At 54.5% G+C, this 26,746-nt stretch overlaps 2 protein-coding genes across 9 annotated transcripts in view; both read right to left on the bottom strand.

The window, feature by feature from the left end:
• ARAP1 (ArfGAP with RhoGAP domain, ankyrin repeat and PH domain 1) overlaps positions 1 to 22,733 on the bottom strand; it is a 63,737-nt gene extending 41,004 nt beyond the window's left edge. For 4 of the 7 annotated variants that reach the window (XR_008507506.2, XR_008507507.2, XR_010406991.1 and 1 more), the window contains exons 1-3: positions 22,582 to 22,733; positions 5,863 to 5,946; positions 690 to 1,253 (exon numbers count right to left, since the gene is read on the bottom strand). Coding sequence is in view for 4 of the 7 variants with exons in the window: in XM_064576969.1 (XP_064433039.1) it covers positions 690 to 1,210 (521 nt within the window). In the remaining 3 variants the exon portion in view is untranslated. Of the gene's footprint in view, positions 1 to 689; positions 1,254 to 5,862; positions 5,947 to 17,596; positions 17,662 to 22,581 lie in introns of all 7 variants that reach the window. The other 3 variants (XM_045894371.3, XM_054512109.2, XM_045894370.3) reach the window with 2 other exon arrangements.
• A 1,999-nt stretch (positions 22,734 to 24,732) lies between these two features.
• Positions 24,733 to 26,746, bottom strand: part of STARD10 (StAR related lipid transfer domain containing 10) — a 30,343-nt gene continuing 28,329 nt past the window's right edge. For both annotated transcript variants that reach the window (XM_054512114.2, XM_045894378.3), the window contains exons 6-7: positions 25,398 to 25,450; positions 24,733 to 25,152 (exon numbers count right to left, since the gene is read on the bottom strand). In XM_054512114.2, the coding sequence (XP_054368089.1) occupies positions 24,907 to 25,152; positions 25,398 to 25,450 (299 nt within the window). In that variant the 3' untranslated portion in view covers positions 24,733 to 24,906. The remainder of the gene's footprint in view (positions 25,153 to 25,397; positions 25,451 to 26,746) is intronic.

The following is a 26,746-nucleotide window of genomic DNA, read 5'->3' as shown; positions in this document are numbered from 1 at the left end:
GTACCAGGCCCTGGGCAGTTCCCGCTCCCCGGAGGGCTGTTTCCTAGACTGTTTCCTCCACACGCTACCTACTGACTTGGAACGTACTCCCATCTCCCAGCGTCTCATACCTACCAGGCCCCAAATGGAACTCCAGATTTCCTCCCTGGCTACACTTCTGTCCCTGGACCCCCAGATCAGGGATGGCACCACTATCCACCCAAGATGGAAACATGGACACTGCACAGCTCCCCGTGCCCTCTCTGCTTATGCCTGGCCATCCCCAAGGCCCGTCCATTCCAGGGCCAACTTCTCACCCCAATCTGCCTACTTCTCTCCAGCCTTGTTAGCACAGCCCGAGTAGGGGCCTCTCCTGGGAGCCTGGGCCCTGTCACTAGTCACCCAGCCTCCTCCTCCACCAACCTCACCAGCCCCCAGAGTCATCTTTTTAGTATTCAGCTTTTATCAGATTATTCTGCTTGAAACCTTCCTGGCTTCCCACCTGGCCTTCACAGAATATCCCACTAGTGCCATCCACAAGCCTCACCCACCCTCACCCAACAGTTTAGGTCCAGTCTGCTCAGAGTGCCTCTGAGCTTTACACAGGCTGAGGGAGCCTTTCTTACCCCACTGCCGGGGCCACAAACGCCCCCTCCACTTTCTAGGATCCTCTACCCGTGTTCCTCCCACCATGGATGGCATCCACTCACCTCACCAGCAGGCGGGGTGGCCCAGTGCGGGGGGGCACAGGCGGGACACTTAACTCTGCCAAATGCCGCTTGGCGGGCAGCGGGGGCAGCACAGGGTCCGGGGCTGCTGCGGATGGGGCGGAGAAGCAGGCGGGCGGCAGGCAGCTCCTCCGGGGGGGGATGGGGGGGGCAGTGGGTAGCCCCGCCTCCTCTCCAGCGGTGGGCAGCGGCTCCGGCGGCGCCGCAGGCGGCAGGGCAGGTGCGGGCAGCGAGCGGAAGACGTGACGCTTCATGGGCACAGGCCGTGCGGTGGGGCGGGGTGCCGGGGTCGGGGGCGTGTGAGCGCGCAGCAGGCCGGCCAAGATGCGGCGGCGGTGACCAGGCAGCAGCATGCCCATGTCCTGCAGGCGGGCATCACTGAGGCCCTGGCACTCTGTGGCCCACACCAGTCCATGCTGCTCGAAGAGCCCGGCGTACTGCTCCAGGTGCAGCGCTCGCAGCCACTCGGCCACAGAGAGCGCTGCATCCCCGGCCTCTGCCATGGTTCCCGCTAGCAGAGGCCAGCCAGCAGGGCCCTGTCCGGACCTGGAATAGACAGATGGGCACAGGTGAGAGGCAAAGCTGCCCGGCCACAGTTAGCAACTGTCTGTGGCTCTCCCATGCCATGCGGTCAAGCTCTGTCCTTGAGCTTCTCCCCCGTGCCAGGCAAGGCCAGATACTGCCAGGTCCCTGAACACATAGGCTTTTGCCTCTGCCTGAAACCTGCCACCCCCACCCCCGTGGCCTCCTAGTGTCCAGCTCACACCTGCTCTAGGAAGCCCTCCAGTAACTCCAGAGTTGGTACCACCCCTAAGCCCCATCCACAGCCGGGGCCGCTGCTGCAAGGCTGGCCAATGGCTGCATCTACTGCCCTCTGCAAGACCCGGGCAAGGGCCCAGTTCCTTCTGAGGCACCAGTTCCCAGCTGATGGCCAAGACTAGGGGCTTAGCCAGTACGGGTGGGCCTGCTGGTCCCCTTGCAGGCCCTGTGTAGGGGTTTGAGCTTCACCCCACCTCCATGCCCCTGGAGAAAGCAGAATGCTCTAGGAGTTAAACGAAACCAGCATCACACAGCCTCTGGGGTCCTGGCCCTGTGAATGAGTCACCCCTCCCACCACCAAGGGGGTTAATGTATCGGAAAGGCTATCCACTCATTTGTTCATTGGAGAAAGCCTGGCACTGGGCGAAAGGGACTCAGGTCCCATCCCTGCACTCCAGAGCTCCCGGCCTGGCAAGAGTCAAGAGACTGATGACACAGAGAGAAGGTGATTAGCCAATCAAAAGAGCAAAGTCACCAGATCATCTCCACAGATACCAAAGAAGCAAATGATAAAACACAAATATCCAGTGTACTTAACAAAAATCTTACTAAAATAGAAACAGACTGATACTTCCTTAAACTAAAAATCAGCACCTTGCTTCATTAGAAAACAATGGAAAAACTTTCATTTAAGTCAGGAATGAAACAAGGATATCCATTCCATGATGGTGATTATTATTAATCATGGGATTAAAAATTAAAGAATTTAGCAAGGAAGCTGGATTCGAAACTAACAGAACAGAATCAGTATTTATAGGCAGTAACCAGGTAGAAACCAGGATGAAGAGCCTCAGTTACTATAGCATTACAAAACCTAAAACACCAAGAAGAAACATAATAAGAATTGTACGAGATCTATAGGAAGAGGCAAAAAGAAGAGACCTGGACAAATGGAAAGACATGGTATGCTCCTGGGTGAAGGCATCAGGAAGACAGTAATTCTAAGTTAATTTATAAATATGCACAATCCTATTAAATACACACACAATTTTGTGGAAGGGGGAAAGGGAGCTAGACAAGCAGATTTGAAAATTCATGTGGAAAAGTAAACAAGCAGGAAGAGCCAGGAAAATTCTGGAAGCAGGGCATGGGGGAAAAGAAGGGTAAAGAGAACCAGCCTCATCACATATTAAAACATATAAGCCATTGTAATTAAAACAGTACATGTTACCAGCACCTGAACAGATGAATCAAAACAGAAAGTTCAAAAACAGATCCAAATACATATCATAATTTAGTGTCCAATAAAAGTAACATCTCAAACTAGTGGAGAAAAGATGTATTATTAAATTGTTGGGACAGCCGTGGAACAATCTAGAAACAAAGTTAGACCCCCTACCTCATACCTTACAACAGTATAAATTATAGGTGGATCAAAGATTTCATTATAAAAAATAAAAACATGAAAGGGTTTAAAATATCATCTCAGAGAGGCAAAATCCTTTTGGAAATGATACAAACCCAGGAAGATAATACAAATATTCAACTATAGGGGCGCCTGGGTGGTTCAGTCATTAGGCATCTGCCTTCTGCTCAGATCATGATCCCAGGGTCCTGGGATTGAGCCCCACATTGGGCTCCCTGCTCTGCAGGAAGCCTGCTTCTCCCTCTCCCCCTCCCCCTGCTTGTGTTCCCTCTCTCACTGTGTCTCTCTCTGTCAAATAAATAAAATATAATATTTAAAAATATATATTCAACTATATAAAAATCAAACATTCCTGCATGATGAAAATGCACCAGAAACAAAGCCAAGAGATAAATGACAAATCAGAGGACATCTGTTTCTCATATCCCAGACACAGAACTGATTTTCCTAAACACTGAAAAGCACCTAGAAAGAAGAAACAGGTCAATGACCTAACAGAAAAAGGGGAAAAAATATGCAGAGAGAAATTCACAGAAAGGAAAATATAAATGGTTCTTAAGCATATGAAAACGAACTTAAGGGCACCTGGGTGGCTCAGTTAGTTAAACGACTGCCTTCGGCTCAGGTCATGATCCTGGAGTCCCGGGATCAAGTCCCGCATCGGGCTCTCTGCTCAGCAAGGGGTCTGCTTCTCCCTCTGACCCTCTTCCCTCTCGTGCTCTCTGTCTCTCATTCTCTCTCTCTCAAATAAATAAATAAAATCTTTAAAAAAAAAAAAAAAAGAAAACGAACTTAACCTCCTCACACCAAAGGGTGACAGTGACTGGGATGAGGCATTCCCCTGCCCGGCTAGTGGGAGTGCCTCTGGGGAGGACAATTAATGTCACAATAGTATGAAAAGCCCAAGTCCTTCTACCCTTTGATGCAGCCACCCCTAGGCACTTATCCTGCAGTCTTCCAAGGTGACTGGCAACATCGATGTGTACAATAACAAAAGATTGGAAATAACCAAAATACCCATCAAACAGGGAACGGTTAACTAAATTATAGTGCAGTCATACAGTAGACTACTGAGCAGCCTTAAAAAAAAGGAGGAAACTTGGGGCGCCTGGGTGGCTCAGTGGGTTAAGCATCTGAGTCTTGGTCTCAGCACAGGTCTTGATCTCAGGGTCGTGAGTTCAAGCCTTGTGGTGGGCTCCACGCTGGGTGTGGAGCCTACTTAAAAAAAATAAATAAATAAAATAAGGAAACTCATTACATGTTGATATGGGATGACCTCCCAGATAATGTTGTTAAATGGCTAAAGAAAGGTGCAGAACAGTATATAGAACATTCTGCCTTTTACGTAGAAAAAAACAAAACCAGAGAGGATAGACCAGTCTGTGGTGATGGTAATGCATAAAATATCTCTGAAAAGCTACATCAGACAGAGAAAGGTGACATTGCCTCTAAGGAGGAAAATGGAAGGCTGAGGGGGGATGGGAAGGAGCAGACATAGAGCCAGACTTCAAGGGGTCTGACGCTGACACATGTTCAATTCCCTCTTTAAGAAAAAGATATCAGGGGCGCCTGGGTAGCTCAGTTGTTAAGCTTCTGCCTTCGGCTCGGGTCATGGTCCCAGGGTCATGGGATCCAGCCCCACATCAGGCTCCCTGCTCGGCCAGTAGCCTGCTTCTCCCTCTCCCACTCCCCCTGCTTGTGTTCCCTCTTTCGCTGTGTTTCTCTCTGTCAAATAAATAAATAAAATCTTTAAAAAAAAAAAAAGAAAAAGATATCAGAGGGGCACCTCGGTGCCTCAGTCTGTTAGGCATCCAACTCTTAATTTCGGCTCAGGTCACGATCTCAGAGTGGTGAGATGGAGCCCTTCTGCACTGGGTGTGGAGCCCTGCTTGAGATTCTCTCTCTCCCTCTCCCTCTGTCCCTCCCCACCTCCCTCTTGTAAAAAAAATAAAAGATATCAGAATATCTTTATCATTTTACAATATACACAAATATCAAATCATTATGTTGTACATCTGAAAATACAATGTTGTATGTCAATCATACCTCAGTTTAAAAAAAAAAAATTCAATTGGAAAAACAAAGAATATCTTACTTTTGTAAAAATTTCCCAAACCACATGCACACAGTACCCAGGCCCCTTTCTGGGCCTTGGAGGAAGCCTGAAGGTCAGGCTCCAACAGCTTCCCTGGAAACCCACCTCCAGTGGGAGGGAGACTTTTCACTCTACATCTTTATCAATTACCTACATTTTGAACTATGTGAGTTCTTTAAAAAGGCTGCTGAGGGCCCCTAGGAAGACACAAACAGAAACACATTGGATGTTCTTGGGTAAACCAGCTTTCAACATTATGAAGACATCAGTTCTTCCCGGGTTAAGCTATAACGAGCACAAAGCACAATCCCCCCCAAAATTACCATTAGGCAAATTCTAAAATTCATATAAAGTGATATTAAGGATTTGTTGTTAGGTGGAATAATAAGATGCCAGAGCAGTGTTTTGTTATATAAACATCTAGGTTAAATAAAAAATGTACATATGTTCGTATGCACATACATATACATATATGTATGCACACACACATCCACGGACCACTCCCAGATGGGTATACAAAAAACCGCCTGCCTTGGGGAGAAGAACAGGAGGCTGTGAGGACAAGGAGGGAGGGTTACCTTTCACTATACCTTTCTGTACCTTAAACTTTTCTATCACTTTCCAAAAAAGAAGTACAATTTAAAAGAGAATGTGATCCACAACCCCCACCCTGCCGCTGGTCCCTGCCCTATCCCACCCCTTCAAAGCCCTCCTGGGAGGCTCTTTAGCCTCACCCTCTCCCCTGTCTCTCTGCCTATTTTCAAAATGAAAACTGGGACCTCAGGTCTGGCCTCCAAGAAGCCTCCTGCACTTCAAAGCTGGGGCTCAGCCGACCACACCCAACCCAGCTCCCCGCCCCCCACCTCCTGACTCACCCGCTGGGCTGCCCAGGACACCGGGGACTATTCCAGAGGCAGCGGCTACTCTGAATGGCTCCTCATCTTGGTCCAAGGTGGAACCTGCAAGGACAGGAGCGGAAGAGAAAGTCTATGAGCCACTTTGAGCAGGGGGATGCCAGCAGGAGGAGGAGGAAGGAAGGAAGAAGGGGAAGGGAGAAGGGGAAGGGGGAGAGAGGGAAGGAAGCAAGAGATGGGGAAGATGGTAGGGGAAGAAGTAAGGGATCAGGGAGCCTAATGGAAGCCGCATGGGGCAGTGGAGGTTAGGCCAGAGGAAGGCCTTCCCGCGGGAGGGAAGAGGCGGACATGCCCCCCCAGAGCTAATGGCCACACAGGTGGCGAAGAGGAGTCAGGACTTCCCATGCTCTGGCCTCCCCAGGACGGGTGGCTGGGCTGTGCAGACGCAGGCTTCGGTGGGAACTGTGGGGCCTGCCGCGCCCCCAGGGAGGACTGAACAGGGGGCAGATGCAGTTCCCACTACAAGGCAGACCATGTCAATGAGCGGTGGGGGACGCGGTGGAGGCCGCGGGGAAACAGGACACTCTCCACTGAGGCTGGAAGCCATGGATGGGGTGGGGTGAGCGCAGAGGAGGCAACTGAGGCATGGGTACAAGACCCCAGAGGCCCTGCTCCTAAACATGTGTGGGGGCCAAAGGAGGGTGTTTCCAGGCAGGAGAAGGAACGGGCCATCCCCGAGCGCCATCCCCAAGGGCAGCACCAGCAAGCTCAGATGGCCTGGGCTCTGTGTGAGGAGGGTGGGGGGTCGATGAGCACGTGGGGGCCACAGCATGTTTCCTGCCACCAGGGTGGGGTCAACAGAAAACTGCGAGGCTCTGAGTGATGGTTTCAGGGGGGCACTTGTGAATATTTGAATTTACTAGCTAGGTATTTATCTTAAGTAGACTCCACAGCTACTTCTTAGGACGGGGCTAAAGTAGGTATATGTTTCACAAGCATTTTTTTTTTAAGATTTTATTTATTTGGGAGAGAGAGGGCACAAGCAGGTAGAGGGGCTGAGGCAGAGGGAAAAGCAGACTCCTCACTGAGCAGGGATCCCCATGCAGACTTGATCCCAGGACCCTGGGATCATGACCTGAGCTGAAGGCAGACGCTTAACCCACTGAGCCACCCAGGAGCCCCTTAAAAGTATTTTAAAAATAAATTTTAGGTAATTAATACTTTAGAAAGAATTGGCAAAGAACGGCAGTACTACTCAAATGACAATTTTTTTTTAAATATAAGACATCCTAAATAGTCCTTATTATACACCAGGTACCTAAGCATTTTTTATTAACTTACTGAATCCTCACAGCAACCCTATAAGGTACACAGCTCATAGTACAAGGTGAAGAAACTGAGACACAGAGAAGTTAAGTAATTTGCCCAAAGTCACACAGCTAGGAAGGGGCAGCTTGAATATAGTCTTAGTCTACTTTGTCTAATACGGTAACCAGCAGTAGCCACATACGGCCATAAGCACTGAAGATGTGGCCACATAACGAAGTGTGCTGTATAGAGTACACACTAGATTCTGAAGATTTATATCTCTATTGTTTCTATGTATTATATGACAAAAGTATAATATTTTGGCTATTTAGATTAAATACATTAGAATTAATTTAAAAAATTTTTTAATTGCACTTGTGGCTTGCATTTCCATTTCTCCTGGATAGTCTTAACTCTGGATTCTTTTTTTTTTTTTTTAATATTTATTTATTTGAGAGAGAGAGAGCACGAGTGGGAGGGACAGAGGGAGAAAGAGAGAATCTCAAGCAGACTCAGTGCTGGGCACAGAGCCCGACACAGGCCCAATCTCATGACCATGAGATCACAACCTGAGCCAAAACCAAGAGTTGGATACTCAACAGACTATGCCACCCAGGTGCCCCCTAACTCTGGATTCTTAGCCACTCTGCTTCCTGCCTCTCAAAAGTGATCATGAATACTAACTGAGCACCTGCTACAGCTCAGGCCCCATTCTAAAGACTCAGCGTGGACTAATGATGGCCCCAACAACCCTACTGGAGTGACCAGGGCTGGGAAACAGGAAACCACTTCCAACCCTAAGAAGGGGTCCCCCTCCTGGGCCTCCCTCAAGTTCCTATTCCTGCACTAAAGACTTTAGCCCAAGGTCAGACTCAGGGATCCACGCTGACACCCCTCTAGGATGGCCTCATTCAAGGCTCTAGAAGCATAAGCCCGACCTCAGACCTGGACTGGCTCTCCAGGAAGCTCAGGCTAGCGGCGGGTCAGACACCATGCAGCCAGTGAAAACAGCCCACAGGGCCCTCACCAGGCTGAGGGTCAGGGAAGGCTTCCTGGAGGAGGCAGCTCCTTGAAAAAAAGAAGTTTGTAGCACTGCCTTGCTGAGCCATACTGGAGCCTGAGACAAAGAAGGAACTGGCAGTACTGATCCTCTTTATTTAAAATTCTGGTATTTTATCTCGGATTTTTCTCATTAATTTTGATTTTTTAAAAATACGGCTTAAAAATATTATCTTGATTACCGAGCCTTTTGCCCACCCCCGACCCTTACACTTTGTGCCCAAGGCAAGTGGCACACTCACTATACACTAATCCTGGCCCCGGTTTGGAGGTGGAAGACCTCCAGCTGCGGTGACACGTCACTGAGTCTCCACCCCCAGGGAAGCAGGGACCCCCCAGAGGGGAATGTCATCCTGTTGTGACAGCATGGCCACAGCTGGGAGGTTCCCCCCCCTCCCCTACCTCAAGGGCCCAGCTCAAGCCCCAACACCCCACCACCCCACCCTGCCCCAGCTTCTCCTGTCTCCCTCCAGCTCCCCTCTGCTGTGCCAACTAAGATACCCCCCCAGCTCAAAGCCACAAGTCCAGCCCCTTGTCATTCGACCTGCTCCAGCACTGACATTTACAAATGAAGAAACAACACCCACAGAGAGGAAGTGACTTGATGTAACCCAAGCCCCAGCCAGGCCCGACTGGCCCAGGACTCCCTCCATGTTGCTTTTTGCACCAGGCACCAGCTTAGCATATGGGGCCCCTGAAAATGTCTGCTGACAATGAGTAAATGAGCCACATCCCCCCCACCTTCAGGCGCTGATTCCAGGTTGCCTTCTCCAGCAAGTCCTCCCTCACCGCCCGCCTTGGGCTCCTAAACCTCAGAAGCTGAGCCCTGTAGTAGAGCACTGCTCTTCATCTGTCTCTAGCTGTTCCATTCATGGGGATCCACCCCACCTAACCCCTACCTGGCCTGGGGTATCCTGAGAGTCTGCAGCCCTTCTTATCCCCTGCCCTCCACAGTGGAGTCCAGGGCCTGGATGGCCCGGGGGCACTCAGTCCAGAGGTAAGAGTCATCCGGAATCACTAATCCTTGCCAGCCAGTCCTTCTTCAGGTCTGACCTGAGTCCTTCTTGCTGGCAGCAAAGCTTTCACCTTCTGTCCTCTGACTACCATTTCAACCCCCACCACAGTTTAAACCTCATTGCCCCTTCTCTGTCCTAGCCCATAATCTCCCTTGCGCCATACCCACCAGTCCAGCAGGAAGGCAGCCCAGAGCCTTAGCCAAGGGCAGACACACTCCCACTTCCTCTGTTTCCTAAGTGCCTGCCGCATGCCCAGCCCTTGCCAGATTCCCACCTTTATCTCACTTGTCCTCATCACAAACTCAAGGCCCGAGATTCTTGCCCCATTTCAGGGAAGCTGGGGGAGGTGGAAATGTGCCCAGGTCACTTCCTGGAGTCAACAGGGCCTTCAGAGGATGTGACTGCCCCTGTCAGGGCAAGTCAGAGAGGCTTCCAGAGGGCACTCCTGAGCTGGGCTTTGAAGAAATAGGAGGTTGCGCTTCCGGCCAAAGGGAACTGAGCGTGCAAGGCTCAGGGATAGGAAAGGACCCAGCAGACCCAGAGACAGGGTTATTTCAGTGGGGCAGGGACGAGGGATGTGAGAGGACAGTAGGGACACCCCGACAGGTCTGCGGACTCCCATATGGGTGTGAGCCTCCTTTGTATTCTGATTTGCATGAGTGAGTCAGGCCTGAGTCAGGGCAGCCTTGAAGGTCCCAACTCCTTCCACATTCAGCTCTGAGGTCCCCTCAGCCAAGACCCTGCCCGGCCCGCCCCCCCCCCCCCCCGGACTGCATCCTCAGGCCCCCTCTGCACAGAGCTGCACTCTGGGTTCAAGGGAAGGCCCAGTGATGGGGGGACTGGAGGGAGAGGAAGGCAGGCCCAGGCTCCACACTGAGGCCTGAGCTACTCCACCACTCAACCCCTCCTCCCCTGCACGCCCTCCCCTCCCACCCCCCACTGCCCCAAAGAGGCTAGGCAGGGACCCTAGCATCCAGACCTCAGGACACCCCTCAGAGCATCCCACACAGGAACCAAGAACAATATACATGCAGCTTTAGCCAGGCCAGGTCTACAAACCACAACCTACCAGCATCACAAACACCTCATACAGCCTCTAGGGACACCCATCTCTCACACCACTTGGCAGCCACACAGCAGATCTGCCCCTCCACCACATACACCCCCTTCAGCCCCCACACTCCCTATGTCCAACTGCCCCCAGAGCCCCACGATGCCCACTACCCCCCAACCCAATCACCAGGTGATACCTATGGGCAGGGCCGCATTTGATCCACCACCCTCCCGGGTGTTCTCAGGACTCCGTGAAGCAGGCAAGGGGCCTTGGAGACACTTCCCTTAGATATGAGGAACTAGGCGGGGCTGGGTTCCCGGCCCAGAAGGTGCAGAAGTGGCCCCCACCCGCTGCAGCAGCTATTTCCCTCCAGCCCAGCTATAGGCAAAGGCAGCAGGTGCAGCCCTCAGGCAGGCAGCTGATTGATCCCTGGGCCAGGGAACCTACTTTGTTTCTCTCAGGGATGGGGGGGGGGGGGGGGGGACGGGCACTGCATACTGGACCTAAAGAATTATACCGGAGTCTCTTGCCTTGCCGCAGCTCCGAATCTCTGCCCCATCACTTGCCCTGGCACCAGATTTCTGCCCCAACCCATCCATGGTGTGACGCATCCTCTGGGGTCCTCTGAGCAGCAGCCCTCAGGACAATGAGGACTAAGTTGGGGCCCCAGCAGCTGGGTGTATGAAGAGCTGCCTCAGTCCCCTGGGGGGGAGATGGGGGCCACTGGTGAGTCCCTAGGACTCTAGGTCAGGGCCCTTTCCCCCCAGGATGCAAGGCAAGTCCGGATCCCAGTCCTGGCTCCATCAGTTCTTGCCTGAAGTGCTGGGAAAGTCTTGTCACATTTTGAGCCTCAGTTTCCCCCTCCATAAAGCAGAGTTGTCACCCAGATGACTATGACACGTCACCATGTATGTACTAGAGACCACACTCACTCGTCATCTGCTCACTCCTCTGCTGCGAAGACAGACACTTCCTATTCCTTAGCCCCAAGGCCTTGGCCTGTCCTGACCAGAGGGGCCCTTGGTGCTGGCCTTGTAGCCAGGCTCTAGTCTAGACCCCGCAGCACTCTGGGGCTCTACATTACCCCAGCCCCCAATGACTATCACACCCTGCCTCCAGCCACGTCCCCCTGCGGGGTTCCAGACTGGATACCCCACTGCCCCCTGGACCTCCGTCTGGGTGGCCCCAGGCACTGCACATTCCCCACCCCACCATGCACTCTCCAGGGAGGGCAAGGCTACCTCTGACCTAGGTGGGGCCTTTGAGCAAATTAGAAAAAAATGCCTCTTCCTTCAGGAGCTCCACAGCAGGACCTGCAGTTCAGCAAAGAGGACAGGCTAGGTTTCAGGACCCCCTCTCCCATCTCTCACCTCACCCCCTCCTAGCCAGATACCCTTGGACAGTGCACAACATGCACATCGCACACAGTGGACCTGGTGAGAGGTAGGCGATTTTAACAAGCCCCTTGGGGTAGCCAGTTGAACATTACCCTAAAAAAATATAAAACCGGTTTTATTCATGCCCATGGTGCATTAAAGACTAGAGGACAGTAAACATCCCTGAGCTCAATTTCAGGCCTAGCCCTAACTCCCACCCCAATCTTGAAAGACTATCACTTTCTACAACTTTCATGTCTGTATTGTTTAAAGTTTTATAGTTGTGTATCACTTTTATAATTAGAAGACAAAATGATAAAAGTCTCTTAAGTCTATTAGAATTGAGTTTGTCCCAGTACGTTCCTCAAAACCATTATTAAAAAATACCCTTATGATTTTAAATGTAACACGAGTAGACGACTAAGAGGACAGTGATAAACAAAGCTGATTTCCTGGGCCATCTGGACTGGAGAATGAGAAACTGAGACCCAAAGCTCACTCCCTCCCTCCCACCATGGTCTTATCCTCCCCAAGGTCTAAAACACAGCCTAGCAGATAAGAACAGGAAGGCCAGCAGCAGAGTGCAGCCCAGGGACTTTCAAATGGGAAATGGACTGAGGTCCATTAGTAAACATGAGACTTCAGAATCCCGTGGTTTGTCCTCTAGACAGCATCTGACCCCATCCTAGCCCTGACCGTCACCCACGTTTCCCCAAACCCCACCGGGGGCCCCATCATGCCCAAGCCCCACCCTGGAGAGGGTCAGCTAGGAAGGAAGGTATGAAATCAAATGTGACTATCTGGAGTACCTCATTTGCAAATTAATGAAACTGAAACTTAAATGATTTGGGGTTTAGGCCTTGTCAAAGTCTGTGACATTCGAATCCCCCTTGGCCAACCATGTACTCCCACCTTCAAACAGATCACTCAGGATCACTCTGGGCCATTCCCTCCCATTTCCCCTGAGCCTCCTCATTACCTTATTTTGACACACACCTCCCTCTCCATCCCCACTGCGCCCATCCACTCCAGCCTCCCAGGCAGGCCTGGTTCTCCGGGGCCTCCTCCCTGCTTCCCGCCCTTGCCCCACCTTTAGCCAGCACACCCTTCAGCCTACCCCATAACTATCCCCAAGGCAGAGCCCCTCACCTAACCCTAACCACATAGCCCTGACCCACACCCAACTTCCCTGTGCCCCAACCCTTCACTGCTCAGGCACAGCACCTGAGGAGACCTGGGACACTCCCAGCAGGAGCACACGGGGCTCTGGTCTGTTCCCTGACCTCAGGCACAGATAGTCCTCTCCTCAGCTGGGGGCTCCCCAGGTAGGGTAAGGCCAGGGGTGCTACAAGGTTACTCCAGGAAGGTCCTCCTCTGTGTCCACTGCCCCATACAGCAGGGCAGGGTGGGGATGGGGCAGGGGGGTGGCTCTTAACACTATAAATGAGGCAGAAACAGGAAGAAACAGGGCTGACCACATGGTGGGTGGGAGCGCCCAGGGCTGACAATAGGTTCCCAGGCAGCAGGAGTGGGCAGAACCAGAGTCAGATGCTGGGACTCTCAGAGGGGCTGAGGGCTAGCCCTGGCCCTGGCCTGGGAGAGGGACGCAAGGCTGCTTGACTCCATGCTCTCTGAGCTGCCCCAGAACCTGAGGTGCCTACCCACCCAGGAGGAGAGACGTGGCTCCCCTGCACCTGACAACTAGCAGCCCAGGAGAACAGAGACCCGAACCTCCCTCTCCCTGGGTGGCCCCGGGAATGGAGAAGCCCAAAGATAAGCAGACCCCTTGATGCTAGCACCTGGAAGGAGTAAGCTGCCTGTCTGGATGGGGTAGAGGTGACCAGACTGGCAGGGCGGGCGCTGGAAAGGAGAGAGAGAGACCGGGTGCCAGCCTCACAGGCTCTGGCCTCCAGTGTGATGTGTGATCTCAGCCTCCCCAGCTATAGAGCCAGACAGAAGACAAGAAGCCTCCCTGACTCGGCCTCTCCTCCCCAACTCACGGAGAACATTCTAACCCACTATCCGACCAGGCCATCCCTGCCTAAAACAACAAAAGGTGGTGACTATGAAGTGCTTACCATCTACCAGGTGCTGTGCTAAACACAGCGTGTGGATTGTTTTATACCATCCTCACGACAGTCTAGAAAGTGAGTGGTTTTAGCCCACCTTACAGACGAGAAAGAAACTAAGCCTCAGAGAGGTTAAGTAACTTGCCTAAAATAACACAGGAGCCAGCATCTGACCCAAGGGCTGCCCGGGCCCCTCCTTCTACTCCATCTCCTCAGAGGGGACAGTGCAGAGGAAGGCAGAGAGCAGGGAGGACACGGGGGTGGGCAAGAGAGAGGGAGCATGAGTGCAGGCCGAGAAGGGCCTTGAAGGCTAATGCTAAGACACCTGCCCTTACTGTTCAGACAGCTGGAAGCCATGAAGGCAGCAGGGTGCTTCTGGGATGCATCACAGGGCGGCAGGTGGGTGGATGGGCGGGCACCCAGGGGTGCCCGGCTTCTGGGAGACTTGGGAATTCACATAATCTCTGAGTCTCCAGTTCGCCATCTGCACGATAGGGATTACGACAGTTCCACCATGCAGACTTGTGAGGAATGAATGCATGCCTTCAAAACACAGCCCAAATCTGACCAGTTCTCACTCTCCAGAGACTTCCCACCTCCCTCAGACTAAACGCCAAAGCCAGCACATGGCCTGCCAGGCTGCATGGTCTACCCCCACTGTCTCTGTCTCCTTGCTGTTACTCCAACCCACTCTGTGTGCTCTAACCTCAGAGCTGGGCACTGGAGCTCCTCTGCCTGGAATACTCTTCCACCCATCTGATGACTCACTCCCACACTTTTTCCAGCACTTTCTCAGAGGCAAGGCCTTCCTTCCCTGAACACTCTACCTAAAAATGTGCCCCCCATGAGTCCCTGACCCTGCATCGTTTTTCAGCTTATCACTGTTGGGTTACGTACTCGGATGCCACATACCACTGTTGGGTTACACTACTGCATTACCCATTTATTTGTTCATTGTCAGTCTCCTCAACCAGAGGACAGGGGCACTGTCTCATTCACAGCCCTATGCCCAGTAGCCAGAAGCGGCCGACCCCTGGAGGAATGGATGAATGGACATCCACAAAGGCCTGGCTCACCTCAGTCAGGAGCTTGGGACAGGGGCCTGCGATGCGGGTAGGGAGAGGAATGGTTGGACAAGGTGTCCAACAAGCTGTCGAGGTTCAGACTGGAGTTCTAGGAGTCAAAGATTCAACTCCAAGGTTCCTTGCCCCCCTCTGTGGTTGGGCTTGCCCCTTCTCTGCACCTGAAGCTGCCGCAGCCACCTCCTGCTGTGCTGGCCTGATAAAGCCCACTCAGGGAGCCCTCACCCACACAGAGGAAGTGCTGACTCTCAGAACCCCCACCCCCACCCCGCCCGCCTTGCTGCCCACCCGGAGCAGGTCAGAGCCCGCCCAGACTTCCAGGAGTCTCTGAGATTAGCCCTGCCCCCTCTGCCCTGCCTACCCCTTCCATGACTCTCTATTACCCCATGGGGTTCAAAGGGCCTCCACCCTCTGGCTCCTGTCACTCACTCCTCTCCCATCTCATTCCCTCCACTCCCACTGCCTGACACTTGACCTCCAGGTCTTTGCTTATACCGTTCCCTCTGCCTAGAACATCATTCTCTCCCTTGCTCTTCAAGGTAGAGCTTCAAGTGCACTTGAAGTTCAAGTGTCAACTTCAAGGGTCACCTGCTCCAGGAAGCAGTCTGTGACTTGCATGGCCACAGCCCTGATCACATTGGGATGTCACTATCTGTGACTCTCTCCTCACAGACTTGGCTGGGTGCTCCTTGAAAGCAGGACCAGGGTCTGACTCCCCTGCATCCAGCCTGAGGTTGGCAGACAGTGAATATCTGCTGATTGAATGAACATCTCCCAATTTTATACATGGAAATTTAGTGCCCAGGCAAGTGATGACTTGTCCAAGGTCACAGTGCAATCAGTGGCCGGAATGTGGCTAGAACCTGGCCTCTGGCTTCCTAGATCATGCACCTCCCATTCCCCTAGTGCCCACCCAGTTACAGCTCTAGTCTCCTGCCTGCCAGACCCCAGGCCTACCCTCCCCCAGCGCTCCACACCCACCAACTACCTGCTCCTTAGGCACTGGGCACCCAGAGAGGTGCAAGAAACCAAACTAACCAGGGCCACAGGACAAGTCAGCACCAGGACCCAGGACGCCCAGACTGGACCCCCTTCCACTAGCCTGTTCCTTGGAAGAAGTGGGAGGGACCAGTCCCCTCAGGTGACCTCAGAGATACGGCAGCAACCCCCGCCCCGACTTGGGCTAGGCAGGCCCAGCACCAAGAAATGTGGGTTTTCAGGTCACTGGCAATAGAGGCAAATGAATGTCCTGGTTCATGTCTCAAAACAGAAACTGGAACAGAACCACTAGAACAACTAGATGCTCCCTGGATCTTTGGCCTCTCTCCCTAGGATTAGTACATCTATCTTCAAAGCTGAGGAGACAGAAGGGGGAGGAAGAGCCCCAGTCTGAGGGGAGAGGTAGGTGTTTAGCTGAGGCTCCGGCACCCCTTCAGCAAGCAAGACAGACCCCACCCCAAAGCTGGCCTGTTGTCATCTGGTAAAGCCTCGTCCCCAACCCTGCTCTCCGAAGGGCCCTTTTCCCCCACCAGGCTAGGGTTGGCTCTGGGAACAAACTCTGCCATTTCAGCTGCAGACTCACAGTGGCCTGCCTAGATGAAGGTCCCTGCTCAAACGGATAAAGCCTCACCTAGCTCACATATCAAGGAGCGCAACGCCCAGCACCTCCTACCCCAATCCACTGGGATGCTGAATGCTGATCACACCTGCACAAAGGTGAAATCACAGGTCCTCCAAGGATGCATCTGGGCCCAATAGCACCCACAGGCACATGCACGGTGCCTGCCCAGAGGGTGCGGAGCAGGAAGGAGATTGGAAGCACAACTCAGGAAGGAACACACCCAGCCAGGAAGTCTCCAAGGAGGAAAACACTTCTCTCAGGGGAGGGAACAGGTCACCTTCCCACAAGGTGGCTCCCACTCTCATGCCCAAGGCCCTTTGAGGGCAGCTGCTGTGCCCATAGGCTCAGAGGGGCACCAGAAGGAGCGGGTGAGTGTGGCAGCACTGCAAAATATTCAAAGGCCCTGAGCCAAGGCCCAGCCTCCCTGCCCCCTGAGGAGGGGCAGTGCCTCCCTTAGGGCTCCCAGGCTCAGGTCTCTGTCCACCAGGTTGTCACGGCCCTTGAGCCTGGCTCTGATCCTCCAAGACTGGACCTGGGCCTGCTGAGCCACATTCCATGTTGGCCCTGGGAGGACCTGGCTCACCCATCAGCGTGACCCAGACCTTGCTCGGTGACCCAGCCAGCCATCAGCTCTCCCTGGGCCTCCCCTCAACCCCATCCTGGTATCCAGGATGACAGCCCCACCGCCAGCAAATGAAGAGGATGCCTGGCTTCTACCTGTTCCCTCCCCGTTCCCCACCGGGGTGGCTCTCTCTTCTGCTACCACCTAGTCCCTTCCAGGGTCTGGTTCTCAGATTTCTTGAAAGGCGACAGCTGGGTGCTCATGCTGGGGGTGGGGGTGCAGAGAGCACACAGAGCCTGGAGGCCGGCTGTACCACTGACCCCCAGAAGCAGCTCTGAGAAGCTCCAGGCCTTGTCTGTCTGGCACCAGCCAGCCAAGGTGTGGCACAGGACTCAGCCTCAACTCAGGGGTTATCCAGCCCAATTCGAGGCTTTGCAGGCTCTTGGAACCCAGAATTTTAGAAATTTAGAAGCTGGGAATCACCAGCACACAAAACCCTGGAATCCTTGAATCCCCAATGCCTAGAATCTCAGACTCAGAATCCTAAAATCCTAGCTGCTCAATGTGGGGAGAGAGAGGAGTGGAGAAGGTCCCCTACCCCACCTTACCTGCTCTGTTTGATTCATTCCTGTCCTGATGTGTCCACACCTAGAGACTGGGGTGGAAGCTGCCTCTGTAAAGATCAAGGGAAGCTGAGTTCAGAGCCCTGGCCCTGGCACTGTGGTGGAAAGGAGGAGAGGGGAGAAGAGAATGCCGGGAGCAAGGCAGTGCCCTCTGGGGCAGTAGGGAAGGAGGCAAAGGAGACCCAGGCATATGGGGTAGCAAGATGCAGTGGCAGTTTCCCAGTCCTGGGGGCTGTCCCACTCCAATATTGGCCTGGCCAGAAGGAAGTAGGGCCAGGCCAGACTACCCCAGTGAGAAAGATGTTAGTTCCTTGCCATGGGAATGGAGACAGAGGAGTGGTCATGAAAGGTCCCAATCCTCCTCTCTCTCCCCCTTGCCCTCACAACAATGAAGATAATAAGGAGGATGAAGATTTTGCCACATTCCTCCCTGCTGTGGTCGGGGGGCGGGGGGGGAGGTGGCCTCTCTGACCTCTGAATCCTCCTCCGGACCCCTCTGGCACTGAGCACCACACTCTTGACCATAGCTGGTCCCTGTTTCTTGGCCTCATGGCTCTGGAACCATGTTCCCCAGGTTTGTTCATTCAGTCACTGACATCTGGCTGGTCCACATCCCAGGCACCATAAGAGGACTCAGTTTGGGCAGGGAGAAAGACTCAGGCCCTGTGAGAAGGCAGGTGGGCAGCGTCTGAGGGAAGTCAGGGCTTCAGAGGCCCAGGAGGCCCTGACCAGGCCCCAGGCAGGGAGGTGGCGTGCGGGCCTCAGAGCCTCTGCCTGGGTGTCGGTTCCAGCTCTCCCTTTCCTCAGCTGAGGGACCACAGTCAAGTCCCTTGGCTTCTGCTCACCTCAGTCTCCTCATCAGCAAAACAGGGCCCGGGAGAGCCATTGTATTCAACAAAGCCCAGAGCAGACAGGACAGGACAAGAGCAGTGAGCAGACCTCCAAGAGGTGCTTGTCCCCATGGGGGGCTCAGAACTTGACAGCAGTCGGTCCCGTCTACAAGCAGGATGCCCATGCAGGCCCGCCGTCCCCACAGCTGGCTGCCAGCAACGTCACTTGACCATGTGGCCCTCCACGCCCTGCCTGCCACCCAGACTGGGAGTTCCCAGGGTAGAACAGGGTTTGGATCTCCTCCGCCTGCAGTGTCTCCCAGTGCTCAGAGTTCTCACTGTGAGGAGGGAGAGATTCAGACTCCCAGCTCTTCCCTGTAATGGGTGATCTTAGGCAAATCACTTCACCTTTCTGGGCCTGTCTCCTCAACAAAATGGGAATGGTACCTACCCCACCAGACTATTTTTGAGGATTAAATCAGTCCAAAAAAAATGCTTCCACAGTGCCTGGCACATAGTAAGCTTCCAAGAAACAGTAGCTACTGCCACTATTACTACTACTGTTAAATAATAATGTTGTTACTGAACTGGCCACTGAATTCCATATCCCCTCCCAGCCACTCGGACTGTGCCAATGGTCTGGAGCAGATGTCCTGAGTACAGGACAGACCTTTTCCCTTCTCAACTGTGTTCAAAAGGCTGAGACAGAAGAAAAACTCCACAGGAAGGTCACGTGGAAGACCAACCAGGCACTGTCCCCCCAGCCCCCGGCCATCCCTGACACCTGGGGGTCATCGGCCTCTTTGGGCTGTCCTCTCCAGGGCCCTCATCAGAATGTACGGGTCTGGGGGCCTGATGGGGGCAGGGGTAAGGGGACACGATGTCCTCTCTGATCAGGGCTGGGGGGACTGGTGTTGAGTTAGCGGCAGGGCCTGAGCTCTGTGGGCAGTGCACTTGTAGGGGATCTCTGAGGGCCCCTTGCATCTTCCTGCTGTTCAGATCCTTGGAGCAACCCCTTAGCACAGAACCCCCTCCTGAAATATGAAACACCCCTCTGTGCAGGGCCATGAAGGGGGCTGAGGTCAGCCAGACTGAGACCAGAGGAGGGGGTGAGCGGGCCCACCCAAGGGTCTGGACTCTACCCGTCAGGGAGGGCTGGGTCTGCTTGGCTGGGGTCACACTCTGCTCAAGGCTGCCTTGGCCACCACCCAAGGGAAAGCCCCGCACTGCGTGGACCCTGGACTGAGCTCAAAGGGTAAGGTCAAGCCGGGGGAGGGGAAATCAGGCAGAAGGAGGCAAAGGAACACCTAACTGATCCTGCCTCTACCACTTATTTGCTGTTTGGGAGGACGAAAGTGGTTAACATACATAAAAGTGCCTACACCAGTGCTCTGTGCCTATTACTAACATCTTTCTCATGGATGTGACTACTCAGCTTTCTGAGGTTGTCCCCCACCCCATGTTACTGGCTGGTGATCCCCATCTCATGGAATGATATGAAGTTAAATAAAGTGCAAATGTACAGCGTCAGGAACACGATAGGAGCTCAAGTCAAACAGAGCTCCCTCCCTTTCCCTCTTCTTACTCCAAGAGGGCCCAGACTAGGGATCGGATCAGTCCTGACCCCCACCCACCAGGGCTCGCTGCCTGATCCTGGTCTGATCTCTGGCCCTTGGCCTCAGTCTTTCCATCTGTGAAAAAAGCTTTTGGGCCAAGTGGTATCTGAGTGTCCGTGACCATATCTATTCCAGTCTCCCTCCCACCTCCATTCCCTCCTTCCTTCTCCATTTCCAACTCATGTCCTACTGCATCCCTCCTGCTGTAACAGAACCCGTGGGAGCCTAAAGTTGGGTGGAGGGGACAGCTGGTGAGCAAGGGGTATGAGGCCTTAAGCAACCCAAGGCCCACCCCAGGCTCCCAAGGGTTAAGATCCAGAGCGAAGGGCGGGGGGTGGGGGTGTTCAGCAGGGTCAGCACTGGACAGGCGGGCCTAGAGCCCAGGGCCTGCCTCCCCTTCCCCCACCCTGGGAACAGAGGCTACTTGTTTGGGCATCAGCCGGCTGGCTTTGAGCTTGGCTAAAGGAAGAGTGGAGTGGGGAGGGGAGAGGGCCCAGAGAATAGAGGGAACTCCCCTCTCTTTAGCCGATGCCCTAGTCTTAGTCCTAGGCTAGTCCACCACTCACCCCTAGGACCCTCAGAGGCCCCTTACCCCTCTGAACTGACCCCTTCCCTCCAGGTTCTCTCATTACTTCATTCAAACACTCATTGCAGGGGATAAGATTTACACTCAGGCCCAATTCTTGCCCCAGTGGTCTCTCTCTCGAGCATGAGACCAGGGGTTATCAGCCCATCCTACAGATGGGGAAATGGAGGCTCTGAGAAGTGTGGGGACTTGCAGAGTCACATGTTCGATGGCTGCACAGGGACTACCCCACGTCCCAGTCATCCCCAGGGCTCTGCAGGCCCTTCCCCACAGAGCTCCAAGGAGACCTTTCCCAAGCTGTGCCACTAAGGACTGAAAGGTGAGGCACGGAGAAGCAATAAGCAACCCACCTGTGAGGTCCCAAAGGACCTAGAAGATAGATAGATAGATAGATAGATAGATAGATAGATAGATAGATAGATATTTTTTTTTTTTTTTTGGATGGGGAGAAAATTTCTGGAGAGGAAGGGTGGGTAAGACAAGCAAGCTGCACAAAGGGCTGAGGTTTCAGGTACAGAAAAGCCTGACTGGAGCCTGAGAGGCGGTGGGGGTGAGGCTGGGGCGATGAAGCGTGGGGGCAATCTGGGCCCCAGGTTGCCTCTGCCACCTCACCAGTTGTCAGGACTGTGCCTGGAATGACCCCCTTTTGCCCGACTCCTGTGAGCAAGTGGTGAACAAGGAGGCAAGGTCCCCCAAGCCAGGATCTGGACAATCCCCACCCAGCCATGGGACACATGGGGACGAGTTCTCGCTATACCCTGCCCCAGGTACCCCTTCCAGCCATACCCATCTCCTCAAATATACCACGAAAATTCCTGCCTTTGCACAAGCTGTGCTGTCCTCTGGAGGGTCCTTATCCTTGCTAATTGCCACTTCACTGCCAAGGCGCATTCCAGTCATCTCCTTCTCCCTGGACCTCCAAAAGTCCCAGTCCCTGATTCTATCTCAGTACCTGTCTGCACTTGTCTTCCAGATTCTGCTGGGATCTTTCTACCCTGTAATGAGCTTGCTGGGAGGTCTCCCCTAACCTGGGCACGCTCTGCTTTCCAAGGACAGACATCCTGGGTGCCTCAGTCTGGACCTTGGTGCTCAGCACACAGTCAAATCCTACCTGAATACCTCCACAAATCTGTACCACTCTGCAGCAACTCCCGCCGCCAGCCCCTTCCCTGCAACCAAGCCTGGGGATCAAGGAAAGCTCCCCAGCACAAGAGCTTTGGGGGAGGGAGATGCATATGCCAGAAACCATACTGTGATCGTTCCTGATCAGAGTTCCCCAACACCAAAAACCACCCTTAGAGATCTTGGACCAAACGCCCACCCCATGCCCCCTAGGCTGCACTCCAAGCCTGCTCTCTCCAGTGCCAACAACCCACTCCCGGCTTGACCCCATTCAGTGAACACACACCACCTCCTCTTTCCAGCAATTGGGCCAGGTAGGGCCCCTTGGGAGGCCATGCCCCCATTTACTGGTGGGGAATTGAGGCACAGAGACCGGAAGTAGTCTGCCCAAGGTCACTGGAGCCCCAGGTTCAGGGCAAAGGGTCATACGAAAGTGCAGAGCTGTAAGGGTCTCCGCGGTTAACGAGGTGGGAGCCTTCATTTCACAGATGAGAAAAGCAAGGCGGCCGAGGGCGGGCTGGCTCCGGCTCCTGGGAACCTTCATGCTAAAGGACTAAGAGCTGGAAGCCCCCTGACCCGCCGGTTCGCCCTCCTCCCTACCGACTCTGGCCCGACCGCACATCCTCAGGTGATGACCCTCATCCCCAACACCAGACAAGAGAGCAGACAACTACCCTAGGAGAAACGCCCGCGGAAGTAGGCGCCGGGCGCACAACCGGCGCGCGGCCTTGGCGTTCCCTTCTGCGAAATGGGGAAACTCTGGTCAACACCTGGCGAAGGGGCGGCGGGCGGGGAGGTCCCGGCAGCCTCACTTACCTGTTCTGAGCGAGGACTCCACGCGGGGACGCGGGGACGCGGGGACCCGGGGACCCGGGGTCCCGGCGCCGTCACTGACTCACGCCGGCGTAGAGAACTCGCGGCCGCAGGCCGGGCGCGCCCACCCGCCGGGTGCTTCCGCCCGCCCCACGTGACGCCCCGGGGAGGGGAGGGCCGGAGGGGCAGGGACCCGCCCCCTGCTCCGCCCCGCCTAGTCGCGGTCTCTGAGTCCGCGGGCCTGGCCCGCCTAGCGGACCGGTCCGTCTGTGCGTCTCCCGTGCCCCTCTCGTTGCTGGCAGGTCCGTCTCTATCTCGTGAGATTCAGATCTACCTCCACCTCTCCGCCCGCTGAGTCTCCATCTCTTCCTGAATCTCCCAGCCTCTTGCCACCCTTCTCCTGGTGACTCTACCCCCCGGAGGCGCGGCGGGAAATGAGCCACACAACACTCCCAAACCCCCTCCCGCCCCAGGGGCCCAGACCCCCAGGGTGGAAAGAGGCAGTTGGAGGCAGGACGACCTAGGTTCCTAACCTTCTCCTCCTGGAAGTCCTTCCCCACCTCATTCTCCGAGGATATCCCACTTCCCTCTTCGGGCCCACATCCCCCAGGGGCAGGGTGGTGGGGAAGAGTCCTACCCAAAGGGCTCCAGGATCCCTTGACAGAAGGCTGCATTCAGCCTGAGGTCCTGGCACCAAGACACCTTCACTGGCTGAGACTGGGGAGATGTCTGCCCATCCTGCCAGCACATACACAGATAAGGGCCCTGGGTTTGGCAGGAATTCCTGGGTCCTGTGTCCCTGTCACCTCTGGGACCAGCCCAGTCAAGAGACCCTAATTTCTCTGTGCTTCTATTTCTCCAAATGCCCGATGGAGATATTTGAAAAAACAGCTCTCACCAGGATGGGGCATGGGGGTTGACTCTGAGATTAGGAGTCATTAATCTGAGCACCTACTACATGCCAGGCCCAGTGCTGGGCAACTTATTCCTTTTATCTGAATCCTCATACCTCTCCTTGAAGGCAAAAATCATCACCCCAGGTTAGGGATTAGAATATGAAGCTCCAAGAAGTTCCAGGACTTGTCCAAAGTTACAAAGCCAGTATTGGGCAAGCCTGGGATTGGAACCCAAGTTTTGGTGAGTTATAGAATCTCCTGCCTACACTCCACTGGACATCCACTTTGCCCCTCTAGAAAAGAGTCAACTCCAAGTAGGCTGCTAAGGCAAGTCACTTTCCAGGAGGGGAGGACAGGGCCAAACCTTGGAGAGCACTTCCCAGCCCCAAATTCATATGGGGTGCAAAAACACTAGAGAGGGGCAGAGCACAGAGCCCTCCTCCTCCCAGTCTGATAGCAGAGGTGTCCCTCAGGCAGCAGAGGGTACCTGGAGGTCACCGAGAACAAGGGAGATTCAGGCACCCCTCTAGATTTCAAAGCCTAGACTTCAAAACAGCCAGGTGGAACACAGTACCAGGGGACTGGCATCTGATCACTTGCAAAGGACTGAGAGCCCAACCTTTTCTGTTAACACAGGCCTGAGGTCTTCAAAGTGACCTAGGGAAGTCTCGAATCACAGGACCTGGTCCCTCCACTGCACTGGAGTCTGATGACCCTCATTGCAACCCCCAACCTTCCTCCTCCAGAACATGCTGTCCCCAATCTTCATTCTGAGGCCCACAGCCATGTGGTCTGAGACCCAGGAACCTCGCCCCCTTCCTTCCATGATGACTGGAGACAGTCAGACCCTCCACTTCTGCAGCTTGTACTCACATGGTAGAACCTCACCCTCTGACCCCTGACCTGAGGCCTCTGGCCAGACCTACTTCTTCTCTTAGAGCAGTGAAAGATGGCCAAAGAGCCTGGAGCAAACGGCAGAAGGAACAGGCAACAAGGACGGGTGAATGGATGAGGGAACTAATGAATAGACACAGGAGAAGAGAACACACTATGGGCAGGAGGCAGGGATGAGATAACCTGACATACCCCCCCCCCCACCAGCTACACATGGGGAAATGAGGGGTTGCCTAAAGGGGCAAAGGCCAGGTGATCAATAATGAAATTAACAAAATGAACTCTAGGAGATGGGGATTAAGGGCAGCGGCGAGTGGCAGTCGTGCCCCAGGGAGGTGGGAAGCAGGCACAGCGACGAGCCGGCTGAGGCTGTGTGATCCTTTATTGGGGCTGCGTCCAGCCAGGCCGCCGCACCAGCCTGGGCCCGAGCCCAGCGTCCTTAAGAGGCACAGGGGGTGGGGGAGGGGAGAAAGCGCGGGAGGATCCGCCACCCCTGGCCCCACTCCATCTTGTCTTGGTCCCTGCGGTGGTGCCGCGCTCAGGTGAGCGAGGTGTCATCGTCGCTGCCCTCGCCGCCTGCGCCACCCAGGCGCTCCTCCCGGCTCTCTGTCACCGCGCTCTCATCGATGTTCTCCAGCGAGTCCGCGTGCTGCACGGAGAGCTCCGACAGCGCCAGGCTCGGCAAGGGGCTCTGCTCTGGGTGGAGCCACGGCTTGAAGTGCGGCTGATGCTTCTGCTTCCATTCAGGGTACTTGACGCACGCCTTGTACATCTTCTTCATGGCCTGCGGGGCCGCCGCACAGCCGAGTCAGGGGTGGACGCGGACGGGGACTGAGTCTTCGCCACGTCCCGGCCTGCACCCTCCAGCGTCTCAGTCCCCCTCTCCGGGATCCTGACTCTGGCCTATTTCATGACTCCGCCCCTCAGCCCTGACTCCGCCCCCTGACTCCCAGTCTCCATCCCTGACCCACCCCCTCATCCGAACCCTCTCCCCCAGCTTCCATACCCCAAAGTCCCAAGGCCACTCACCTTGGGAGCCAGGAACTGAGAAGATTTATTCACTACCCACTTGGGTAAGGAGCCTATGAGAGCAGGGAAGGGTAATGAGGAGAGAAGGAAAGCAGCCGCCTCAGGGACCCAGCCCCCACCAAACATACATACCAGCCCGCTCCTTCCAGCCTGGGGCTTCCAAAGAGACTACCCTCTTCCCCCCGGGAGGCGAGGGGGGGGGGGAGGCTATGAGGCAAGTCCTATAAGACTACATCATCCTCACTTTCTCTTTCCACCTCAGCCCAAGGTCTCCAGGCTCAATTCTGTTGTGTCCCCCCAAACCCACCCCCTACACCCCTCCTGTCCCTCTGCTGACCCCCAGAGGACTGCATGGAAGAAAACCACAGGGTCCTAGGTGACCACAGGCTACAAGTAGGTTGAAATCATGACCCACCCAGCTCCCGCCTGCCACCTCCCCTCCACTGACATCCCCCTTCTCATACCCAACCTGTGAATGGCCTTGATGCTCAGCCCCTCATCTACCCATCTTTCCACGCCCCCTGCCCCAGGGGGCTGCTACATAGGCCTCTTGGCTGAGTACCCCACCCTGGCCTAACCTGGAATCCACAGCCCACCTGCCCACCCTTTCTCATTCCCAAGTGTCTACTCTGCCTCCCAACAGTCAGTGAGGTCCTAGAGGGCCCTGGGCCTGGGTCACTGGACCCCCAGTGGAGCCGGGGCATACCCAGGCAAAGATGTTCAGGGCTTACCCACCCTCTAGACAGTCACCCATTCACTCACTCACTCCACATCCACTCCGTGATACCTACTCTGCGACAGTACCAGGGACCCAAAGAGCAGCTCACTGGGGCCCAACTGGGGCCAAGGGCTCTGCTAGAGGGGAATGAGCCTGCCAAGCAGGGAGCTGGTGGTGTCTCTAGGTATCGGTGACTTTGGTATTGGAGACAAAGGAGGTGACATCTGAAGCAGCCCTAGGGGTATGAGTGAGGAAGGAGAGGTGTTTCGAGGCTGAGGGAAAGTGCTGCCTAGACAGGGAGGTGGGACCATGTAAGGTATGAGGAGGCACTGGGAAAGCTGGGGAGGGGGCTTAGACTTTACTCTGAATGCAACAGCCAGAGAAGAATTTTAATCAGAAGAGAGTCATGAGGAAAGGCATGTTTTGGAAAAGTCCCTTGGTAGCTGTAAGGACAGACAAGGTGGCTGAGTATGGAGAGAAAGGACAGATTCAGGAGCTATTTAGGAGGTAGAATCAGTAAGAATGGGTGGCCAGATTTGGGAGCTGAGTAGAGTGCACCCCAGTCAACCCCCAGGTTCTTGGCATGGGTGACTGGGGGTTGGAGGCTTAGGAGAAGGCACAACCTAGAAGG

The sequence above is a fragment of the Mirounga angustirostris genome, unplaced genomic scaffold (genome assembly GCF_029215605.1).
Source record: "Mirounga angustirostris isolate CCGP_5_RB_7025 unplaced genomic scaffold, mMirAng1.0.hap1 SCAF_13, whole genome shotgun sequence".
Classification (NCBI taxonomy): domain Eukaryota; kingdom Metazoa; phylum Chordata; class Mammalia; order Carnivora; family Phocidae; genus Mirounga; species Mirounga angustirostris.
The sequence above is the reverse complement of the archived record's forward strand: the minus strand, read 5'-3'. Positions and strand labels throughout refer to the sequence as shown.